General features: G+C 31.2%; 2 protein-coding genes and 1 pseudogene across 3 annotated transcripts; all 3 read left to right on the plus strand.

Annotated features, from left to right (window-relative positions):
- Positions 1-235: 235 nt before the first annotated feature.
- LOC109813754 (cytochrome P450 716A67) lies at positions 236-13152 on the plus strand. Its single transcript, XM_083064972.1, is given in 7 exon segments — positions 236-738; positions 741-756; positions 5344-5455; positions 10139-10256; positions 10445-10689; positions 10908-11295; positions 12576-13152. Coding segments are annotated over 7 exon segments (1563 nt in total). The 5' UTR covers positions 236-486; the 3' UTR covers positions 13008-13152.
- On the plus strand, positions 5968-9636 carry LOC145952715 (CRM-domain containing factor CFM2, chloroplastic-like; annotated as a pseudogene). The gene is made up of 7 exons (XR_014430232.1): positions 5968-6618; positions 7135-7603; positions 7685-7815; positions 8392-8512; positions 9056-9125; positions 9225-9320; positions 9424-9636. The product of XR_014430232.1 is annotated as a CRM-domain containing factor CFM2, chloroplastic-like (transcript).
- A 5808-nt stretch (positions 13153-18960) lies between the features above and the next one.
- Positions 18961-24194, plus strand: LOC109813771 (cytochrome P450 72A68). Its single transcript, XM_020378028.3, has 5 exons — positions 18961-19388; positions 22030-22247; positions 22583-22827; positions 23109-23496; positions 23574-24194. Exons 1-5 carry the CDS (start codon positions 19115-19117, stop codon positions 24003-24005), a joined length of 1557 nt encoding a protein of 518 aa, XP_020233617.1. The 5' UTR covers positions 18961-19114; the 3' UTR covers positions 24006-24194.
- The last annotated feature ends 1339 nt before the right edge of the window (positions 24195-25533 follow it).

Consider the following 25533-nt stretch of genomic DNA (forward strand, 5'->3'; position numbering starts at 1 on the left):
AGTTGATTTGTTACTTTATTCATTCTAAACTATGCACCAAAATAAGATATTTTAAAGGTTGTTGTCTTAAGATTGAAAGTTCAAATGCTCAAACTCTTGTCATTTGTTTAGTTTTTTGTGAGCTTTATTGATGAACATGTTGCTTAGAAGTTTTTTTTTATTAATCAAAATTAATGAAAACACACAAATTCAAATATAAGATTTTGTATATATTCATCTTATGTTCATCACTAGATTCACCCTACAAGATGTCTTATCTTGACTGCACGCTCTGGGGTAACTATTTCATGTCCAAACCCCATTTCATAGATATATATAAGGCAAACTAATTAAAAAAGAAAAAAAATTGAAAGGATAAAGCTGGAAGAAACTAGAAATCAGAGTCACGTGTTAATTGCAGGCAGCATTAAATGAAACCTCTTGGAGTCTTGTTTCTTCAACTTTCCCTTTTTGTTTCCTGCCCCCACAAAACTCGGACGCAAAAAAATGGAAGCTGCATTGGTCACAATTCTGATTCTGATACTTGTTCTGATATGCACATGGAAGGTGTTAAACTGGTTATGGCTGAGGCCGAAGAGACTCGAAAGGCTTCTGAGAGAGCAAGGCCTTCATGGCAATCCTTACAAGCTTCTGGTTGGAGACATGAAGGAGATTGCCAAGATGCGAAGTGAAGCCTTATCCAAACCCATTAATCTCTCTCATGACATAGTGCCTCGTGTGCTTCCCTTTGACCAACATATATTGTGAACAAACATGGTATGTTTATGATTCCTTTCACATGTTTTCGTGACATGCATTTATAAGTTTTTTTTAGTAAATTACATTAGTTCCTTACTTAGGAAGTGGATCAAATTCAACCTTAAGTCATGGGTTGAAATAGATAAGGGGCTTTTACTTTTTTTTTTCTTTTTTTTTTTCCTTCAGGAAAAGCAAACAATTGTGTTCATATTTCAACGAAGAATAGAAATAAAAAAAAATATTTGTAATAAAAAATAGGTAACAGTATAATTTCATTAAAAAATGGAACTCTCAATTCTAATTTTGAGAATTTATTATTATTATTTTAATGAATTCAAATAAAGTAGAAAAGGAAATTCTGATTAAAAAGTGGAAAATCGAAAAAATAAAAAAAAGATCAACAAAATGTAAGTGAATCTAACACATTGAAGCGAGGTTTCACGATATTATATATAAATCTCTTACTTTTTCTTCTTAGGTTGATTCCCTTTGGTTGTCTAAGAAACATGACACTATCATTGTAGAAAAACTAAGAGAGACGAGTAACACTAAAATTGTGGGTGATCGTAGCAACTCACTGTAATTTTTATTGAATAAGAGATGGCCTTTAAATAGCCATTGTACAACGTACTGAATTAACAAGAAGATAATAAAATATCTTATCAAATCAAAACTTACCAAAAAACTATCTTATCTAATCTGAAACCAAATAACTCAAAATCAAATAATTCCAGATAACTAAATCGGATATCCCGGATATCTTGGATATCTCGAATATCTCGGATATCTCGGATATCTCTAGAAATTTAAGATTATCCAACAAAACTCCCCCATAATCTTAAATTTCTCCTTCTTCTTTCATTTCGATGCTTCTTCCACCAGAGCGCGATACTCCTCTGTGTACCATGGCCCCGCGAGCCATGCAACGTCCAGCACCCCCTGCGTCGAGGTGGCCGATGCCTCTTTTGGGACACAAAAATACCCGTTGCTCTTTGGTCCACCTTTAAACCCAGAAAGTACTTCATGATGTCCAAATCGGTCATCACAAACTCCCTCTTCACTTCTTTAAACTCCTCAACTAGCTCAGCTTTACTTCCCATCTCACTCTTCTCAATTGATCCGATCTCCTCATCCGTTGCTTTCTTCCATCTTTCATCAAGTACCACCTCTTCAGATTTTATGTCTTCTGTTCTTGTCAATAGACATACTACATGTAACTCGTCAGTGGAGTTGTAGATGTCTTGCAAGCTCCGAGTTCTAAGTTGCTCAGGTTCATCATCTTCCTCGGAATGCTCATTGGTCCTATCCGAGCTTCTCCCTATTATCTCCGAGTTCTCCCTTTCAGAGTTCGAGCTCCCCGAGGTCGTTTCCGAGTTACTCCAACTCCACTCACTTTCCTCATCTACTTGGACATCTCGGCTTACCAGAATTTTACCTGTAACAGGGTTATACAATTTGTAGGCTTTTGCCTTTTCATCATACCCGATCAAAATGTACTTCTTGCTCCTATCATCAAGCTTCGTTCTGAGCTGAGCTGGAACATGACCGTAAGCAAGGCTTCCAAAGATCCTGAAGTGACGTATACTCGGTTTTTGTCCACTCCATGCTTCTTGAGGTGTCACATCATCCAATTTTGAATGTGGGCACCTGTTCTGTATATATATAGCACACTGTACTGCCTCTGCCCAAAACTTCTCAGGCATATTCTTCCCTTTAAGCATGGTTCGGACCATTTCAAGAATAGTACGATTCTTTCTTTCAGCTACTCCATTTTGTTGTGGTGAATATGGAGCTGTGAGAAGACGCTTTATACCTTGCTCTTCACAGTATTCCATAAACTCTGCCGATGTGAATTCTCCACCTCTGTCCGACCTCAAAGCTTTAATTTGCTTGTTAGTCTCTTTCTCCACCATGACTTTAAACTTCTTAAAAGCTTCAAATGCCTTTGATTTTTCTTGCAAAAAATATACCCAGGTCTTTCGAGAGAAATCATCTATGAAAGAGATGAAATATTTCTTACCACTGAAAGATGCTGGAGAGATTGGTCCACACAAGTCAGTGTGTATCAGCCCAAGTTGCTCCTTCGCTTTGTGCTCGGACGAGCTCGGAAAACTTGTCCTTGTATGCTTTCCAAGTACACACGCTTCACAAAACTTCTTGTCAAACTCAACACCACGTAGTCCGAGTACCAACTCCTTCCTTGATAGCTCGGCCAAGCCTCCAAAGTTTAAATGCCCAAAACGAAAATGCCACATCATGGCTTCATCCTTCACGTCCAGCTTCAAGCACTTATTTTGAAGGATGTTCAGCTCCAGTTTATACATCCTATTCTTTTTCATCTCCACTCGGGCTATCAAACGATCATGCTTGTCCTTCAAATAAAGCACTCGATCCTTCATCAGAACCGAGTTTCCTTTCTCCATCATCTGCCCCATGCTTAAGATGTTATTCTTAAGCTCGGGAACGTAGTAGACATTCCTTATTTCTCCAACTCGTCCATCCTTCTGTATAAACTTGATGGTTCCACGCCCTTTTACCGCCACCTTGGAATCATCCCCAAATGACACGAATCCAGCCTTTACCTTGATGAGTTCATTGAAGAAACTTTCTTCTCCACACATATGATTGCTCGCTCCAGTGTCCAAATACCAGATCGAGTTGTTTAGGCAACTCGAATCAAGCTCGGCTTCTGACTTCTCATATGAGCTTGGAGGCTCAATTGTTGATCTCTCGACGCAACTCAAGTTTAGCTGGACCTCGGAGGCAGAACTCGGACGTAGCTTGGTCTCCGAGCTCTGCGTCATCATCAAAATTCCTGCTTCCTCGTCCTCTTCTTCTGTGAGAAGATTCTTCCCTTTTTCTTCACTTCGGCTTTTAGCTCGGCAATACTTTGCTATGTGACCGTATTTGCCACAGTTGTAGCAATTTGCCGATCTGCATTCCTTTGCGTAGTGGCCGAGTTTGCCACACTTATAACATTCCACCTCGGACCTCGGCTGACTTCCTTGGCTACGATCACCTCGTCCTTGTCCACCTCCATGGTCACCTCGTCCTCGACCTCGTCCTTGATCACCTCCATGATCACCTCGTCCTTTGCCTCGTCCTCCATGATCACCTCGTCCTTGTCCTCCTGATCTTCGGCCCTGAGTGTTCCGAGTTTCATTCAAATCAAGTTGCGCCTGTAATGCTTGATCAAGAGTATTCTTCATCTTCCTCCTCCTTTGTTCGTGGGCTTCGAGTGACCCAGCGAGCTCTTCCACTGAGAGAACTGACAAGTCCTTTGACTCCTCAATTACGCATGCAATACTCTCGAAATCATCTGTTAATGATCTCAAGATTTTCTCCACAATTCTACTTGCTGGCATTGGCTCCCCATTCCTTCCTAGTTGGTTAGCCACCTTCTCCACCCGAGTTATGTACTCGGATACTTGTTCCTTATCCTCCATCTTCAAACTCTCAAACTCTCCTCGGAGAGTTTGAAGTCGGATCTGTCTGACACGGTGGTTACCTCTGTGCGCAACCTCTAAGATCTTCCATGCTTCCTTTGAAGATGCAGCGTTTGCAATCTTCTCGAAACCTGACTCATCCACGGCATTGTACAAAAAATACAAAGCCGATTTGTCCTTCACTCGTGTCTTTTCCAATGTGGCAATCTGAGCCACAGATTGGTCTTCGTCCTCCTCGGGTTCTTGGAACCCCTTCTCCACTATGTCCCATAGACTTTGGGAACCCAACAAGGTCTTCATTTGTAAACACCAATTATCATAATTGGTTTTCTTTGACAGTTGTGGTACGGTCATTCCATTCACAACCTTTGCCATTACTCTCTCTTTCTTCTTTCTTCCCCCTTCACAGGCGCACACTGTTTTCCCCTCACACTCGGCACTCAGAGCATATAGCTCTGATACCAATTTGTAGAAAAACTAAGAGAGACGAGTAACACTAAAATTGTGAGTGATCGTAGCAACTCACTGTAATTTTTATTGAATAAGAGATGGCCTTTAAATAGCCATTGTACAACGTACTGAATTAACAAGAAGATAATAAAATATCTTATCAAATCAAAACTTACCAAAAAACTATCTTATCTAATCTGAAACCAAATAACTCAAAATCAAATAATTCCAGATAACTAAATCGGATATCCCGGATATCTTGGATATCTCGAATATCTCGGATATCTCGGATATCTCTAGAAATTTAAGATTATCCAACAATCATTTCTTAACTATCACATTATTTTTAATTATTTAAAAAATATTATATCATGTCCCTATATAAAGAATGTTGTTGTAAACATTAAGAAAGTAAAGAGTTATGTTTAATTTTACGAAATCTTTTTAAGTGTTTAGTGTAATTTATTCTTAATTTTTTTCTCTACATACATATATGCAATGATTTACTTAAGGATGATCCTTAGAAAATACATACACTTTAAGATGTGTAGTGTGTACCAAAAAAGGTTACCGTGATTTGTAATTCAAGTCAAATTCAAATAGTACAAAGATAAAGTTGCCATTTCTTTTCAATTACTAAAGCATTTCACTTTCTTTTTTAGATATTTAATTTAAGCCTTATTTTTATTGTTTTGTTGATGGTATGCAGGCACAAATTGTTTTATCTGGATGGGACCATCACCAAGGTTGACCATCACAGATCCTGATCTAATCAGAGATGTATTCAACAAAATTAATGATTTCAATAAGCCTGCACTAGTGCAAAAATTGGATTTAAAATCGGAGTTTTAAGATCGGTTACCTTGTAACCGATCTTAAAAGTGTCGCGGTGGCAATTTTGTAAATAATATGACACTTTTAAGATCGGTTCAAATTTAACCGATCTTAAAAGTACTTTTAAGATCGGTTATTTTATGACCGATCTTAAAAGGTATACATTTAAAATCGGTTCAAATATAACCGATTTTAAAAAGTATTTTTAAAATCAGTTACATTTTAACTGATTTTAAATCATGTCTTTTTTATTACTTTTAAAATCGGTTATAAAGAAACCGATTTTGTATACAACATTCAAAATCGGTTTCCTGGATAACCGATCTTAAAACGATAATCGATTTTCCTTTCTATGTTCCCTTTTACGTTTCAGCAATTTCGGCCTCACGTTTCAGCAATTTCGGCCTCCACTATCTCTGCTTTGTTCGTCCAGGTTCACAAAGAGGCAGCTGTCTGAAACTGTCCTGGATAACACTTGTAATCTCTCTGAATTCTCTGAAACCCTCCTAGCTCTTCCTCTCACTTCCTTCAATCCCCATTTCGCATTCGCACCGTCGCCTTCGCTTCTCTCCCAACCCCTAAACCTAACATCTCCGCACCCTGGCTCACCAAATCCCCCTCTCCCAAAACCCTCCCCGCCGACGACCCCCCTCCCCGCGCCGCCGCCAACAAGCCGCAGAACGCCGTCGAGAGAATCGTCCTCCGGCTACGCAACCTAGGTTTGCCCACGGAAGAAGACCAACAACAACAACAAGAAGAAGAAGAAGAAGAAGAAGAAAACGAATCTCCGGCGAGTAATCTGCCGCCGGTGACCGGAGATGAGAGGCTCGTCGAGCTGCTCCGGCGAGAGTGGGTTCGGCCGGACGCCGCGTTGGCGGCCGGGGACGACGAGGAGGGGGAGGGGACAATGCTGCCGTGGGAGAGGGAGGAGGAGAAGGAGGTGGTGGTGGTGAGTGATGGAGAAGAGGGTTTGAGGAGGTTGAGAAGAGAGGGGATGCGTGTGAGGGAGAGGGTTAGTGTCCCCAAGGCTGGACTCACTCAGGAGGTCATGGAGAAGATTCACAAGAGGTGGAGCAAGGAGGAGCTGGTGAGGCTCAAGTTTCATGAGGAGCTTGCAAGGGACATGAAGAAGGCTCATGACATTGTTGAGGTTCAATTTCTTGCACTTTCATGATAAACGCATAACATGGCTCTTGCAATTATTACTAGTTTGCAAATGATCCATGGACACCCTAGTGTCAATCTACACCTAGAAAGAGAGAGAAGAGTAAGAGAAGCTAGTATCTGATAAGTGATGTGATCTGATAAGAAGAGAGATATACAGATAAATGCATAGTGTTAGTTGAGTTTTCTTAGAATCAAGGTGTCAAAAAATATTACTCTTACTAGTTACTTCATTTCATTGTGAGAATTTTAAATCATTTTAACTTATGAGAGAAGTTTAAATCATATTATCTTTTTATTTTCTTTTCCTCTGATTACTTATTGAGAAGTTTCTCTAGATAGGACTTTGGTGAGTTGGAAGTTGCTTTGGAATGTGCATGTTTGTCTTCCATGTCAATGGAGTCAGTAGGTTGTTACATGCTACGTGATTCTGTGTATGTTGAATGTTTTGAATTTGTGTTGTGTTTGAGGAACACGTTGACTGATAGGATGTAGTGTGCAGCGTCGAACTGGAGGATTGGTTACGTGGAGGTCAGGAAGTGTTATGATGGTGTATCGTGGTATTGATTACCAAGGGCTTGACTCGCGGAAGGAAGTTGTTGAGAAGAAGAAAGGTGAGGGCTTTTTTGTGCCAGATGTATCGTCGGGAAGTTTGTTAAAAAGTGGAGACAGTAATGCAACCTCGTCTCTGGACAAGAGTGAGGTGGTTGTGAGGGAGCAAGAACAGCCTAAGAATGTGACAGAGGCGGAAGTAGAGTACAATGCACTGCTTGATGAATTAGGTCCTCGTTTTGTTGAATGGTGGGGCACGGGAATACTTCCTGTTGATGCTGATTTACTTCCCCGGACAGTTCCAGGTTACAAAACACCGTTTAGGCTTCTTCCTACAGGAATGCGTTCTCGGCTGACAAATGCAGAGATGACTAATTTAAGGAAGCTTGCAAAATCACTTCCTTGTCATTTTGCCTTAGGTAAGATTCATCTATTGCAAGATTTTGTTAAATTTATTTTTCTTTTTTACTTATACATGTTTTTTCTGAAACATAATGAAGGGAGAAATAGAAATCACCAAGGTCTGGCATGTGCTATCCTTAAGCTTTGGGAGAAAAGTTTAGTTGCTAAGATTGCTGTCAAACGTGGGATCCAGAACACGAACAATGAACTAATGTCTGAGGAGATTAAGGTTTGGTATTTGCAATTTCGCAATTATTTGCTTGTGCATTCATGCTTGTATCAAATATAGTGCATCGCATTCTCTAGAAGTGCTGACTGTTCAATTAAAAAATCACGATTGGATGTAAATTTATATTAATTTTTTTTGTTATAATCTGCTTGTCTTTTTAAGCTGCTGGCTATGTTATATTCAGTAAGTGTCACCACTCACTGCCAACCAGAATTATAATAATTTGTTTATGCATTTATCTTTGAGAGTTGGTTTTCCTTTTCTTATAATTTTATCAGCTAGGAATAATAATGTCTCACAATTAGCATGCCTTCTCCATTTTTAATTTTTACCCAAAACCTCATTCAACACTAGTTATTTTATTTTTTAATTTTATCTGAAAACAATTCTGTTACATTGAAGATATTAAACACGTTATCTGGGCTGGCTGCACTTAATGTGGTCAAATCTTCTTTTCTTTTTCTTTATCTGTGGTCATTTTATTGCTAAGACATGATAAGCTAAGAATAGAGAACTAGCTATTATTTCTTTCAATTTTAATTTCAGAAAAGTGATTTTTTCCCTGTTATGGTGCAGATGTTAACAGGAGGTACCTTGCTGCTAAGGAATAAATATTTCAGTTATATACCGTGGGAAAGACTTTGTTCCAACAAGTGTGGCTGCAGTTTTAGCTGAAAGAGAGGAATTGACAAAACAGGTACAGTAGAATACTTTCAAAATACTTTCTAAATTAACTCATATATTAGAAACAAACTTCTACCTTGTGTGAACAATTTTAAGAATAAAAAATTATAAAAAAAATTATAGCAGGTTTTGTAAGAGGAATTTAGTTATATGGGAGCTTAGGGAAGAGACAGATTTCCTATTGTCTAAGAAATGTTCCCATTTTGGTTAGTTAGTAAATAAAAGAAACAGATCATAAAATTAGAAAAAGAGAGAAAAATATAAATGTGATAAATAATTAATATGATTAAATAAGAAGATAAATAGAGAGAAAATAAAAAAAATCACTTAATTTATATTAACGGTTGGATTTTATATATCAATTCTTGTATGAATAAACAATTTAATAAATCCTTAAGAATATATGAATAAGGATAATAAGCTAATTACAAAAAAATATTACAAATAAACATACTTAATTTATTAGATAGGTAAATTGTTTAAAAATATCTAATTTCTTTTATTGATTATCATTACATTTGACTTTACACTAATCATGATGTCATTTTATCATTAGGGTCATGGAAGGATATCATATACTTAAGAGTTCAAAGATGAAGAAAAAAATGAGTTGGATCTCTCCTAAAGTAAGATTTTAATTCTAGCAATGATATTTTTTTTTAAGTAATTTAGTAATTTTTTTTAATTACTATTCTATTGAAATTGATTTTATATTCTTTTTGTAGTCTCATAAACAAAAAGGAAATTATGAGTGCGGATACTATGTAATGAAGACAATGCATACTATTATCGATTCACAAATAGTATCTAGGTGGACTGAAGTAAGTTTTACAATTTTGAAATTTTTTGTTTTAAGTTCTCATTCTATATATTTTATGAATTATTACTAATTATTTTAATTTTTCTTAACAAATATTTTTATAGATTGATCACCATTGCCGCTAGAAGACATAAACATCATTAGGGAGCAATGGGCCACATTTTTTATTGACCATTACTTTAACTGGTTTGGGCTTATGTTTTATAGTATTGCTTTAACTAGTTAGAACTTACATTTCATTGAGTAATGTAGTCCATTTATGTATTAGATGTATTTAAAACTATTCAATTATATATATATATGATTAACATTTATCATCTTGTCATTTGTATGCGATTTGTGCTTCATTGAGAAAATATTTTGAACTGTCTGGTTTTTCTGTAGGTTTTTTGTTCTGAGGCGCTCCCAAAACAAGTCAAATATACAAAAAAAAATCACTACTTTTAAGATCGGTTATGCTATAACCGATTTTAAAAGTAGACTTTTAAAATCGGTTGTTACATAACTGATTTTAAAAGTCTTGACTTTTAAGATCGGTTATAAAACAACCGATTTTAAAAGTCTTGACTTTTAAAATCGGTTATATAACAACCGATTTTAAAAGTAGACTTTTAAGATCGGTTGCTGTTATAACCGATTTTAAAAGTCAAGACTTTTAAGATCGGTTATAAATCAACCGATCTTAAAAGTCTACTTTTAAAATCGATTGATAACCGATCTTAAAAGTCTACCTTTTCAAAATCGGCTCTTTTAAGATCGGTTCCATAACCGATTTTAAAAGTCCAAAATAACCGATTTTAAAAGCCTTTTTTCCACTAGTGCTGTGTTGAATCCACTAGCAAGGTTAATACTTCCTGGTCTTCTAAGATATGAGGGAGAAAAGTGGAACAAACACAGAAGGATAATCAACCCTGCATTCAAAATGGAAAAATTGAAGGTTAGTTTTCTATTACTAGATTTAGATATTATATATTGACTAGTGTGACTTCTGAAAACATGTCATAAAAACATTGGACTAGTGTGCAGGCAAGAAAGTAACATGATTTGAAGTCTGAAAGTGAATTTTTATGTGCTAAATTGACATGGAAGATTTTAACACCTTGCCATTTCTTCATTATACCATAGAATATGCTACCATTATTTGCCGAATGTTGCGATGATATGATTGGCAAATGGGAAGAAATGGTGTCTACAAATGGATCATGTGAAGTGGATGTATGGCCTTTCCTTCAGAATTTGGCTAGTGATGTTATTTCTCGAACATCATTTGGAAGTAGTTTTGAAGAAGGAAGAAGAATATTTGAACTTCTAAAAGAGCAAGCTAAACTTATCTCAACAATTGCAAGCAAAGTTTACATCCCTGGTTGGAGGTAAGATTAATATGTATATTTACTTGATAAACTTACAACAAACACTACTAAATTTTGTGACACAAATATGTGATATCTCTTAATTAAAGCTTTGTTAATCGAACTTTGTTAATTATTGACAGAGCCACCGTTATAAGGCTAGTTGATATAGAAAAAAGCATTCGCTTTCATATATCATGATCATTATTAATTACAAGAGTTATTTTGTTGACTTGTAGGTTTGTACCTACTCCTACCCATAAAAGGGTGAAGGAAATTGACAGAGATATAAAAGCTTCGCTTAAGGATATAATTAACAAGAGAGAGAAAGCGCTAAAGGAGGGTGAAGCCACTAAAAATGACTTGTTAGATATACTTTTGGAGTCAAATCATAGGGAAATTCAAGAACATGGAAACAATATGAATGTTGGAATGAATATTGAGGATGTTATTGAAGAATGCAAGCTATTCTACTTTGCAGGGCAAGAGACCACAGCAGCTTTGCTTGTTTGGACAATGATATTGCTGAGTAGGTACCCTGATTGGCAAGTACGTGCAAGGGAGGAAGTGTTGCAAATTTTTGGAAATCGAAAACTAGATGTTGATGGCCTAAGTCACCTCAAGATTGTAAGTTTCTATTATTATATACTACAGTGTTTTAAAACCTGGACCGACCCGGCCGGTCGGACCGGTTGGACCGGGAACCGGTGGTCCAGCCGGTTCGAATCTGAAGTTGGATCGGTTATGCAGTCGACCCGTTTCAAACCGGATTGAACCGATCAATTTTCCGGTTCAACCGGTGAACCGGTGGGTCAAACCGGTTTAACCACTTTTTTTTCTTATTTTTTTTTAAATTTTTTTAAGGGACCATAAATCACAAAAATAATAATGAAAATTGAATCTCTTAATGAAAAAGCAAGGAGTCTTATTAAATATAACAATGACTACTTGTTCTAATATATTTGTTTGCAATATATACAACTTAAATAACTTTTATAGTATATTATTAATTTTAAATTATATATTTAATAATGCAATATCTATGTAAATATTACATATATTATTTTGTGATATTAATTGCAAGCATATTATATATGTACATATTATTTATATTTTTAATTTGTATTAATATACCGTTTAACATCTAATTTTTTTATGTATTTTTTTACAAAATAAAAATAAAAATAATTTTAAATAAGATAGAAAAATTGAAATTTAAAATAAGATATGAATTTATTAAAATTTATAAGTATAAAATATATTTAATATAAATATTTTTTAATAAAAATCGAGTCATGCGGTTCAACTAGTGACCCACCGGTTCAACCTTTGACCCACTGACCCAGTACCTTAACCGGTTCGATGACCGGTCCGGTTTTTAAAACTATGAATACTACTTTTGTTTCTATTTATAAGACTCAACTCAAAATTGTTTATTCTTTTATATAAGATTTAATTCATAATGTTTGATGTATTAATTAGTTTTAGATTAAAAAATATCTCTAATTAAAATTTGTTTTCTTAATTTGATAGAATACATTAAATGTAAATTCTTTAAATGACATGCATTTTAATTGGTTAGAAGAATATATAATATTAGTTATGAGAGAATAACTAGTATATGACATACACTCTAATTAGTTAAAAGAGATATGAATAATAACTAAGAGAGAAATGTAGTAAAAAGATAGTTTTAGGAAAAAAAAAAGTATAAAATTAAAATAAGACTAATTTATTATTATCAACTAGAATAATTACTTTTTCTTTACTTTTATGAATTAGATATTTAGATCTTATATATATGATACCAATGTAGTATCTTTTTTTTGTACTTATACTATCGTATATCTTGATATTGAATCGTATGTGCTTTGTATTTATTATTAGTGTGATTATTTTTGCAACAGGTTACCATGGTTTTGTATGAGGTTCTTAGATTATACCCACCAATAATTGGTTTTGGTAGAAAAATTCACAAAGATGTGAAACTTGGAAATCTATCATTACCGGCAGGAGTGCAACTATTGTTACCAACAGTTATGGTTCAACATGATTGTGACCTGTGGGGTGATGATGCTAAGGAGATCAAATCTGAGAGATTTTCTGAAGGAGTTTTGAAGGCTACAAATGGTAAAACATCATTTTTTCCATTTGGAGGGGGTCCTAGAATATGTATCGGCCAAAACTTTTCCTTGTTGGAAGCAAAGATTGCTTTGTCAATGATTTTACAACATTTCTCATTTGAACTTTCTCCAACCTATACTCATGCTCCATTTACTGTGGTTACTCTTCAGCCACACCACGGTGCATATGTCATTCTAAGTAAGGTCAAAATATAAAAAATAACAATTAGCTCCTATTTTATGGTTTGTATTATTCTCTTGTTGAAAAGTTTGTTGTTGTAATAATTAAAGAATTGATAGACACGAACTTCTTTGTATTTCTGTTTATTGTTTTTTTATTTATTTATAAATTTTAATGTGAGCAATGTTTATGATTTATTTTAAGCAATGCATATTTATCTATCTATGCAGTAATACACCAAAATTAGTCTTTTATAGATATTATTTTGTTTTTTAGCGACTATATAAATAATCATTATTTTTTTTATCAACAATTAAATAATAATTGATATATCCAAGGTCTTTACTGATATTTATATAGAATGCTAGTAAAAATTCACTAAATTGTCAAGAAAATTTATATTTTTTAGTGACAATTCTAATAGTTATTTTAAAGGTCATTAAAAGTTTTTTTTTTCAATTGTCTCCTTTCAATTTATTTAGTGACTTTTACCTATTGCTAGTAAAACCTTAAATAATTTATTCCTATCTTTTCTTTTTCTAAATTCATAACTTATATACTTTTCTTTTTATCTCTAGTAGATATAAGACTAGTAAGATGAGGATTATCTTCTATTTATATATATATATATATATATATATATATATATATATATATATATTAGAGATCAAATTACTTGAAGAGTAATTATTAATATAGTTATTTTACTTAATAACTTATAGTGTATGTTGAATTTCAATAATTTAATTGTTAAATTAAATTATTTTTATCACGTAGATCAAGTTTACAAAATTTTTAAAAAAATTAAAAATTATTTAATATTTTGTATCATTAATTCAAATTAACAGATAATTACAAAAATATTTTATATATTGATTTAAATCTATATAACGAAGTATTATATGATTTTCAAATTTTAAAAAAATTATAAACTTAATTCATATATTAAGAACTTTTAATTTAACGGTTGAATCATTGAAATTTAATATATACTTGAGAGTTATTGAGAGAGATATATAACTTTATATATATTAAAGTCATAGTTACCATTCCAGCTTGTTACAAAAGTTGCTTAAAAAATTGTATTGATAAAATCTGGTCCGGTTCTTATAACATTGCTAGCAAGATATGACATATCAAGATTGATCGCCAGCTTTAATTAGTCATCACATGTGATTCCTTTTTGTATGCATAACCCTTTCGTGTTCCTAGAAAAGAAGTGTCACACCATGAACAAGTGTATTCATCTATCCGTTGCAATAAACAAAGACAGAAACATCAGAAGAACTCATGGTTAGAGGGAAGATGATGATGATTTAGATGTAAACTGTATATTTTAAAAGGCTAAGGTGATGGACAAGTCTATGCACAAGCCTCCATTTATAGACATTGGTGTGGCAGAAAAAGTAGCCGTTCAAATTGCACAAATTTGAATGGACAAACCAAATTTCTTTGCGTGAAAAAAAGGTGTCAACGTCTCATAATGTTGTTTGTTCTTATTGGCAAAAAAAAGCAACGGTGAACCCATTGAAGAGGCATAATCCTACCAGCAACTTCACTGTCAACTTGGCAAAGTGTACATGTGATTTGGAAAATTTCAATCATGTCATGTTTGCATGTTCTAGCAACTTGTGTACATGTGCATCACAATTACAAAGCGTATGTGATCTATTGTGCAGCCTTGAAAAAATATTAAATGTGTATAAGGGAACATTTGGTTCAATGCGAAATGAAGCTTATTTGCTAATTAGAGTTATCTTATTGATGTTTGTTTGAGAGATATATATTATCAAGATCATATCTCTATTATTTTATTGGTTATTTCAAGCATAATATCATAATAGTAGGGTATTATTCATTTTGGAATCATATCTTAGTAATTTTATTTTTGGTTATCATTTAAAAAGTTTCTATCTAATAAAGTACATGTGTATGTGAGAAAAAAGGTAAAACGTAAAACTGATCGGCTTTCTCTTTTTTTCTTTTTAAAACTTAACCTCCTTTTAACCCTTTAGTAAAAATGTGAACCATGGTTATAAAAAATAAGTTCCCTTTCCTTATTATAAATAATTAAATAATATAATCTTTAATTATAAAACCGCACCATATATATTCATATAAAATAATTACTAATAATTACTAAATTCAAAATATTTAATTATCACAAATATAGTAAATAATAATAAAATAAATATTAACAAGCTCTTATTAATAAAAATAAAATATCAAAATTATTAATAAAATACCTATATTATGTTTTATAAAAAATAGGGTGTTACAAGAGGTGTTAGTTTTATGACATATCTTATTATGTTGATACGTATTGTGGTGTTTTAAAAGTCTATTTATTGACAAATCCTTCTTGAGTATAGTTGTTTCTTGAAGTGGAATGTCAAGTCTCCTCTAGGTTCTTAGTTGATACTGTATAGGGGTTAAGTAGAGTCATATTGATTTAGAAGTGATCAATCGAGTAAGGTATAATATTGGGGTCAAAATTCCTAATTAAGTACTAGAAAAGTGCATAATATTTGAGGATAGTTAGTGGACTAATTAATTCCATATAAACTTAGTTATACATGATAAAGTCATGATAGGCTCACACCAAAGTGGTTCTACTCTTGAAATCTATTAATTTATTTATATTGTCAAACATGGAATATTTAAATTAATTTTTATTATATTATATAGTTAAATAGGTTAGTCTATGGCTAATTGTAATACTTTAACAAGACTATGATAGATGTCTCTTGGTTGAGGGTGGTTCAGGGGAAATCACCAAGGATGGGGTGGTTCCTACACCATAGATGGGGTGATCCTATATTCCATGGCTCCTAGTTTATTATGAGTAAAGGATGATGAGGGGATTTAGTATCACATACATATTAGGTTAAGCATAAGCATTTGCACGAGTCTTTATGTTTATAATTATGAATGATGGGATTACATGACGGTTAGTTGTTGATGGTGCATGAATGTATTTTGAGTGGTATTACTAAGGGAGTCTTTGGTATGCAAAATGTTTTTACTTCTTTGGGAATCTTAATTTTTCATGTTTGGTAGCCATTAAAAAAAAAAAGATTCACAAGAGACAAAGTTTACCAAGAATTAATTTTATTCCAATTTTCCAAAAAAAATAATCCATGGGAGGTTAAATATCCAACTTTCCTGAGTTAAGAGAGAAATTTTATGTATATAAAAGACTACAATATCCTTTTTAAAACAAAAAAAAAGTACATATGATTGCAATTTATCTTTTCAAAATATTTCGCTCGCTCTCTTTCTCTCTATCTCTATCTCTCTTTTTATTTCTCTCTCTCCCTCTCCCTTTCCCTTTCTCTCCCCCCCTCTCTTCCTCCCTCTCCTTCCCTATCTCTCTTTTTCTTGTATCTCATTAATTATTTCTTGACCTTGTCAATTTTAATAATATTATTAAAGTATTTTGTTTTTATAGTTTAATGGTATTTGTTACCAACTATTTATTTAAAAATATCTAATGAGGTTATTTTAATGAAGAATATTTTTGTAAAAGTATTTATATACATAGGAATATACTATTGTAACCAAACATGAAAATCTTTAATTTTCAAAAAAAAATTATGAACATTTATCGGAATCTTTTATGAGTAACAAAACAAACTTTAGTTATTCCTAGAAATCATAATTCCTAAGGCTTGTAATTTTCAAGAATCATGATTCTTAAGTATGAAATTTTTTTTCCCTTACCATAGCCCCCAAAGAAGAGTGTTGTCTTGGATATAGAGATAAGGTTAAGTGTATACATGGGAATTTAATTATGATGTATATATATATAACTATCTTTATGCTTTATATATGTTGTACATGGACATAATGTATTCTCACTCTTTATGTGTTGCTATGTTTGTGTTTGTGCTAATTGTCATTTGCAGGAATAAATCAGATTATGTTTGTAGCATTGGGACTGAGGATTTTTTTTGTTTTCTTTATTTTAGTTAGAATTATTTAAACATGACAATTTTTGTTTCAATTTAGAGGATTTTATGTAAATAGACAGTTGTGCATTGTTTTAACTTTGCAAAGTATTTGGTTATATTTCTTTTTATGTAAATAGTTATTTTTTTAGAAACTTGTGAATCCTTTTACTAAAAATAGATAGATATATATTTTTATATTATTTGTACCTTTGTATTAAAAATTACAATATATCTAACTTTGTTATTAAATTATTTTGTACCTTTGTATTAAAAATTACAATATATCTAACTTTGTTATTAAATTATTTGAGATAAAAGAGTGTCACAAAAAATATTCTTTATGTCGAAGGAAACAACATTTGACATGAAAAATTTTGCAATGTTAATATTATTATTATTATAAGCGTGTCACTTTTTAATGACGGGTGGATTTCCCTTGACCTAAAATCCTAATCATAGAAAACTCTTTTAACACTAGTATAAATAAATAATATATTAATACACGACCTAATTATGAGTGAAAACTAAAGAAAAAAAAAAGAAAGAGGATATAAAAGTATAATCGCAATTAGGAAATATATTTTATAAAATTTAAATTTAAAATTGGTATCTGCAAATCTAAGTAGCTATTAGGAAATATATTTTACAATCAGAAAATATAATTCACAGTGATTTATATACCATAAATATTAATTTTACCATTATAAGAAATGTTATAACATATAAAAAGTGTCACTATAAATATAATATATGTAGATATAGATCTATTTGACATATAGTTACATATAATTTTAGTTTTAATTTTAAATGAGATTTAACAATATATTTTGTGTGTCATTATAATCTATATCAACACGTTTTAACAATATGTTAACATATATTATATTTGTTGTTTGAATAAAAGTAGTTTTTATTGACACGTAATGTGTCACTATATATGACAATTTTCTTGTAGTGTAAAGAAATATATATTATAATTAATGTTAATTAATTTTTTATAAATAATTTATATAAAATTAATTAAAATTTCCTTAATTAAAAATGTGTTGCACTTTATTATTTTAATCATATAATTAATTATATGATTTCAAATTTTAGGTATATTAATATATTTTAACCATATAATTATAATATAAAAATAAAAATAAAAATTATTTATATCATAAATATTAACTATAATGAAATATATTATAATTATTTATGATTCTTTCATTTATTGTATCATTAATATTTAAATATTTATAATGAAATATATTATGATTATTTATGATCCTTTTATTTATTATATCATTAATATTTGAATATTTATGAACATAATATGTGTCATTTGAACTCATTTATAAAAATATATTGGTTTAAATATATTTTTAATCCTTGTAAAATAGATAATTTTAATTTTAATTCGTATAAAAAATTTTCTTTATTTTTTATCTTCTAAAATTTATAAACATTATTTTTTTTATCTTTGTAAAATAAGTAAATTTTGAATTTAATTTTTATAAAATATTTTTATTTGATTTTTATCCTTATAAAATGTAATTTCATTATTTTTAATTTTTAATGATAATTTTAATGTAGATAAATAATATTCATTTTAAAAATTTATAAATTTTTTTAGAAATATTAAATATTAATGTGATATAATAATAGTTGTAAGTAATACATAAGATAATCACTTAACTTTTTAATAAATAAAAAGTAAATCACATAAAAATTAAGAACTAAAAATAATAGTTTCAATTTTATAAGAATGAAAAATAATTTTTTTTTTTACAAAAATTTAAATCAAAATTTATTAATTTTATTGAAACTAAAAATATATTTAAACTAAATATATTTATATTTTTCTATAAGGAGATGTAATGATCATAAGAGTAAAATGCATCTTCTTTACTTAATAAGTCAGAGATTGAATTTTGTTCTACTGATTAAAAAAAGACAAGTATCAAACTATTTATACAAATAATTATTTTAAGTATTTATTTATATAAGATTTAAATAATAAAAAATCCAAAGAAGTTAATGTATTCTTTCAAAAGTATGAAACAGACTCATTAAACAAGGGAATTGAATAGTGGAAACTATAAAGCATGCCGCGTGTTGAATGGTGACAGCATGCAATCAAATGCCTCAGGACTCTTATATCTTCATCTTTCCGCTGTAATCTCTATCCACAAACACTGAAAGAAATGGTAGCAGCATTCGCCACAATTCTGATACTCATTCTCATACTTGTTCTGATATCTGCATGGAAGGTGCTGAACTGGCTATGGCTGAGACCAAAGAGACTCGAAAGGCTTCTGAGAGAGCAAGGCCTTCATGGCAACCCTTACAAGCTTTTGGTTGGAGACATGAAGGAGCTTCTCAAGATGCGAAAGGAAGCCTTATCCAAACCCATGAATCTCTCCGATGACTTAGTGCCACGTGTGTTTTCTTATTTCCAACACAGTCTAAACAAGCATGGTATGTTTCTGATCTTCTCTTCTTGCAATTGTCATATATATGAGTCTTTGTGTCGGTTTTGATTGAAACAATGTGTAAGTGATTATGCACTGATAATTTGTAAAGTACATGTTTAGAATAATAGAGTAAGATATTTTATTGGCATGAGGTTCACTTTCATTTGTTTAGTGTGTCCATCTTTCAGTGTACAAAGACCATTATTATATTCTTCAATTTTCTCAACCACACATGAGTCTCAATTATTGGCCAACGAAACTCAGGAAAAAAATATCTTATGAGGGGGGAAAGACTAGACTTTTTATTTTGTTTTCTTTAAAATTATTTTAAAATTAAAACTCAAAATATCAACATGCCCTTGCTCATTGTATCACTGAGGCAGTCCTCTTAAATAAGGCTTGAATCTTGTATGTGTAAAAAAAGTGACCGGTAAATAAGACTCCATTAAGAATGTTACTGACTCAATTATCTTCTGCAAAGTTTGAATTTTGTATATAAAATAATTGTAATGGATAGGAAAGACTCTATGTTATTGACACATTCCTCTTTAGCAAGATTTTTAATTTTGTATATAAAAAAACTGTGACTGGCAGGAAAGACGAGAGTGCTACCGATTTAGTTCTCGTAAACAAGGTTTGAATATTGTATATAAAAAAAAAACTGGTATGAAAGACTTCGCTAAAAGTGATATGCCAAGTTCTCTGATATAGATTAGTTATTTAGATAGATATTTCGTACTAATAACATGATCATAAAAATAGTAAAACTCAAATAAAAATTTTGAAAATAAAGAAATCAGTCCGGGAATCCGGGCAGAACTGTTATCTCGATTCTTCTTTCTCTTGAAATAGTATCACACAATTAACTCACCATCAGAAAATCAGTGGGGGATAGTTAGAGTTAGATGCTGTTGATTGATCCATTTTCTTAAAAATGTCGGTATAGCATAACTCAACCTACGAGAAAATAGTAACCGAACTTGTATGAATAAATCCCTTGTTTGAATTCTGTGCATAAAGATGTATACAAAAACATCATATGTAATAAAAAGTAGGAGGAATTTAATTAACAGCAGCTAAAAAGTTCTTTGCCAAAGCATGGCTATATACTATATATGCTGGATACATAGAAAAATTAATAAGTTAGATTGATATAAACTGATCGAGTGCCCACTAGATTGATAAACTGCAAAAGCTACAACGTAGCTACAGTGGATTCAATTGAAAATCTAGTATTTCAAAGTTTATTGGATGGATTTAGGCATTAAAACTTATAGATAAAACTCCTGCTAGTTGAAGAGATAATTGCTGCAGTACAAAATAATGTCCTTGGGAGATATTTCAGACTGACAAACTTGTTTATGCTAATAATTATGGCTGTATATACAATGTCTTCAACTATATACAGAATTCATTTACTGAATCTCACAATAATTTGAAATAAGTCCAATCAGAGTACCAAAAATAGTTAGATCAAACTACTTTTTGTACTATACATGAAGGCATGAAGCATGGAATCAACACCAGTCACATACCATTAGTAATTGAATGCATCAAATTTTGGAGAAGCTCATCATTATGAATGACAACAAACTAGGTGCATCCAATCATCTATAAATTGACATCACACAATAGAATGGGTGAAGAACAAGAATATTAGAAGAATTTTAAGACATAATAAATTTAAACTGACAGTTTTTAGAATAGAAGAATGAATTTCATGTGAAGAGTAGTCAATGAAAAACAGAGGCACTAATTTATAAGGAATGGTAGCATTGCTTTGTTATGCATTTGAAATTGATAGAAAATAGTTGATGTAGAAATAGAAGGGATCTAGTTGATTGCTAGGTGCTTAGCTTGATTTACAATTGGTAGCAGATGGCCTATTCATAGGTTCTTATAGTTGGTGAACTTATTTCACCTGTGGTTCTAGAGCTATATATCTAGCCCGTAGTTCTAGAGTTATCTAATTATTAAATTCTAGATTATTCTAACTTTTACTAAAAGATTACAAGAATATATTAAATTTATTATAGAAATTTGTATCATTATTTTTAACATAAACTAAAGCAAATTAATGCATTATTACTTTGTGCATACTGAGGCAAAGGTGGTAGGCATGCAAGGTATTACTGTGCTAAAAGAAAAAGAAAAAAAATATTGCACCAAAAGTAATTGTCTTTGCACGAAGATGTGCTTCAGTTCTTGTAAATTCTCTGCTTGCTCTTCTCTTTTGGATGGGAAAGTAAGGACAGGAATTGCCAATCTGAACATGTAAGGCCGAGGTTTTGAATGAAATTGCTTGCTTGAAATTAATTAAAGATTTAGATGAAGCCAGTTGGAAACATGTAATGGGTCTAATGATAACACCATAAAAAGGAGAAAAATAACAAGACCCAAAAAAAAATGGAAAAGAGAATCATATAAATAGTGGTAAAGAACAAACAGCTTCCACTATATGGCATTTTGTTTATAGTGACACCAAATATTTCTTTTTAATAAGATTTGTGAAAATGGAGGACTACATTAAATCAAATTTGATTAACCTAGTCAAAAACCAATCATTGATAGCCGAATACAGTAATGCCTTTTAATGTTGATACTAAGTACTGCATAACAATTCTTATTGTTTTTGTGGTACGTAGGAAAAAATTCTTTTGTCTGGTTTGGACCAATGCCTAGGGTGACCCTCACAGATCCTGAGCAAATGAAAGATGCACTCAACAAGATTTATGACTTCACAAAGCCTAATATGAATCCACAAGTCAGGTTACTAGCTCCTGGTCTTGTAAGCCATGAGGGAGAAAAGTGGAGCATGCACAGAAAGATAATCAACCCTGCATTCAATTTAGAAAAGTTGAAGGTTAGTTTTCTATTACTAGATTTATTATATATATTTACTCGTGTGCCATTTTGAAAACTTGTTAGAAAAACATTGGGATTTCTGCATGTATATGTTTGTGTGTTTGTTTTTTATGTGAAAATTACTCTCCTCAAAAATGTATTTAGTATTAAGCCACACATTGCAAGCAAAATACATATTTGATATGGCAAACCTTGAGATAGTTTAGCCTGTAACCCATACTTTGTAATCAACATCAATTGGTTTAAAAGTAACATGATGAGAAGTCTAAATGTTTACGTGCTTAATTTGACATGGCCAATTTAACACCTTGTTATTTCTTTATTACACTGCAGAATATGTTACCATTATTCACCAAATGTTGCGATGATCTGATTAGCAAATGGGAGGGAATGTTGTCTTCAGACGAATCATGTGAAATGGACGTATGGCCTTTCTTTCAGAATTTGGCTAGCGATGTTATTTCTCGAACTTCATTTGGAAGTAGTTATGAAGAAGGAAGAAGAATATTTCAACTTCTAAAAGAGCAAGTTGATCTTACCATGAAAGTTATATTCAGAGTTTACATACCTGGTTGGAGGTGAGACATAATATGTATATTTGACTACTTGATAAACTTAAGAGATCAATCTTATTAGTTGGACAACCTTTATCTAACTAAACTAACCTTTCCATTTTTCCATAAAGGAAATTGTGATTAGAAGGATGTTTTTAATATGTAATATATCTAAATTGCAGCTTGGAAAATCGAACTATGTTTATTATTGATAAAACCACCTTTAGAAAGCTAGTAATTGATATAGAATAGAGCATTCTGTTTCATATCATGATTATGACAAGACTGATTTTGTTGAATTGTAGGTTTGTACCTACTCCTATCCATAGAAGGATGAAAGAAATTGACAGAGATATAAAAGCTTCGCTTAAGGATATTATTAACAAGAGAGAGAAAGCACTGAAGGAGGGTGAAGCCACTAAAAATGACTTGTTAGATATACTTTTGGAGTCAAATCACAAGGAAATTCAAGAACAAGAAAACAATAAGAATGTTGGAATGAATCTTGAGGATGTTATCGAAGAATGCAAGCTATTCTACTTTGCTGGGCAGGAAACAACTTCAGTTTTGCTTGTTTGGACAACAATATTATTAAGTAGGTACCCTGATTGGCAAGCACGTGCAAGGGAGGAAATTTTACAAGTTTTTGGTGACAGAAAACCAGATTATGATGGCCTAAGCCACCTCAAGATTGTAAGTTTGTATTATCATCTTAATATTGAATAATATGCCTTTTGTATTTACTGTTATCATGATTATTTTTGCAACAGGTTACCATGATTTTGTACGAGGTTCTTAGGTTATATCCACCAGTAGTTGCTCTTGCTAGAAAAGTTGACAAAGATGTGAAACTTGGAAACATATCATTACCGGCTGGAGTGCAAGTTTTCTTACCAATAATTTTGTTCCACCATGACTGTGAATTGTGGGGTGATGATGCTAAGGAGTTCAATCCCGAGAGATTTTCTGAAGGAGTTCTAAAGGCCACAAAGGGAAGAGCTTCATTTTTTCCCTTTGGAGGGGGTCCTAGAATATGCATTGGACAAAACTTTTCCTTGTTGGAAGCCAAGATTGCTCTGGCAATGATTTTACATCGTTTCTCTTTTGAACTTTCTCCAACCTATACTCATGCTCCATTTACAGCAATTACTCTTCAGCCCCAACATGGTGCCCATGTCATTCTACGGAAGGTGGACATATAAACAAATAATAAGCTTTGTTTGGATTATATCATAATAATTAGATGTGGACTTGCACATATGTGGGGTACATGAATAAACTATTTAAATTAATAGAAATTAAGAAGTATGTTAAAATATACTGTTTTATAGCTTGATGTGTTAATTTTAGATGTTATTCTTTTGAAATGTGAAATATAAGTTTTTCGTGGATTTTTTTTTTATTTTTTTATATTTACAACAATAATCTAACAATTAATCTCTATTATTTAATATTCTTGCATAAGCATATATTTTTTTATTAGATTTTTTAAGTTTTAAGACACGATATGAATTAAATTATATTTCAAATTTTACACAATATTGTTTATTTCTTTGTTTATATTTTAGAAACTGGTCTTTATTGATGTAACATGGAGGAGTCTTCCAAATTTTGTGTTTCAAGTATATGGAGAAGATCTATGGAGAAGATCTCTGTTCACTACAATAATTTCATTTCTTTCTTATTTTTTGTCTTTTATTTTTTCCACAACATAAAAAAAATGTAATTAACCAAGATATTTAAAAGAAACAAACATTTATAGAAAACAATGTTTCATTATAGTTATTTTATTCAATAATTTATAATTTATTTTAATTTATTAAATTAATAATATAATTTATAATTTATTTTAATTCATTAAATTAGATATTCTTAATAAATAGAGCAAGTTTATAATTTTTTTATAAAATTTAAAAATTATGATATATTTTATTTTATAGATTCAAATTAATATATAATATATTTTTATGAATTAATTTAAATTAATATAAAAATTTTATACGGGGGAGTATATTTTAAATGTTTTAAGTTTAATACATGATATGAATATAAAAAATATTTCAACTTTTCAACAATATTATTTGTTTCGATATCTATATTTTATAAAATCATATATTAGTGTTTCACTCTTCATTAATATAAATACTTACTGAAAAATTTAATTTTAAATGATATGCATCATTATTAAAAGTACGTATAAATAAAATAAAATTAATCAAGTCATTTAAAAGGAATGATCATCATCACCCTGATCCTAGAGGTAAGGTAGAGATTAATTGGGGCATAGGAAGTCATCATGTAACGCCTAAGTATATAATTATTATATATAATACTAAATTAATATATATATATATATATATATATATATATAATTTATTAACGCAATTATAGAATTAATAATGTTTTACATGAGATCAAAGAAAAAGAAGATTTTGTGAACTTATATACATATAGTAGCTCATATTTATATTACATACCATTTTAAAATATTTACAATAACATACCTAATTACATATTATATATATTCTCTATTTCTACTACAATATTTACATATTAGGTCGATACAGATTTATTATTAGATTAGGGTGATTGGTTGAGGATAGATAGAAAGTAATCACTATTTGGCCATCTATAATAATATAGAGGTTTGTTAGGTTGGTGAAAATACAAAAGAAAATACTCTTATGCCTTGAAAGATAACGACATTTGCAATTGTGTCCATACCCTAAC

This window comes from Cajanus cajan, chromosome 10, assembly GCF_000230855.2.
Source record: "Cajanus cajan strain Asha chromosome 10, NIPB_CcT2T_4, whole genome shotgun sequence".
Lineage (NCBI taxonomy): Eukaryota > Viridiplantae > Streptophyta > Magnoliopsida > Fabales > Fabaceae > Cajanus > Cajanus cajan.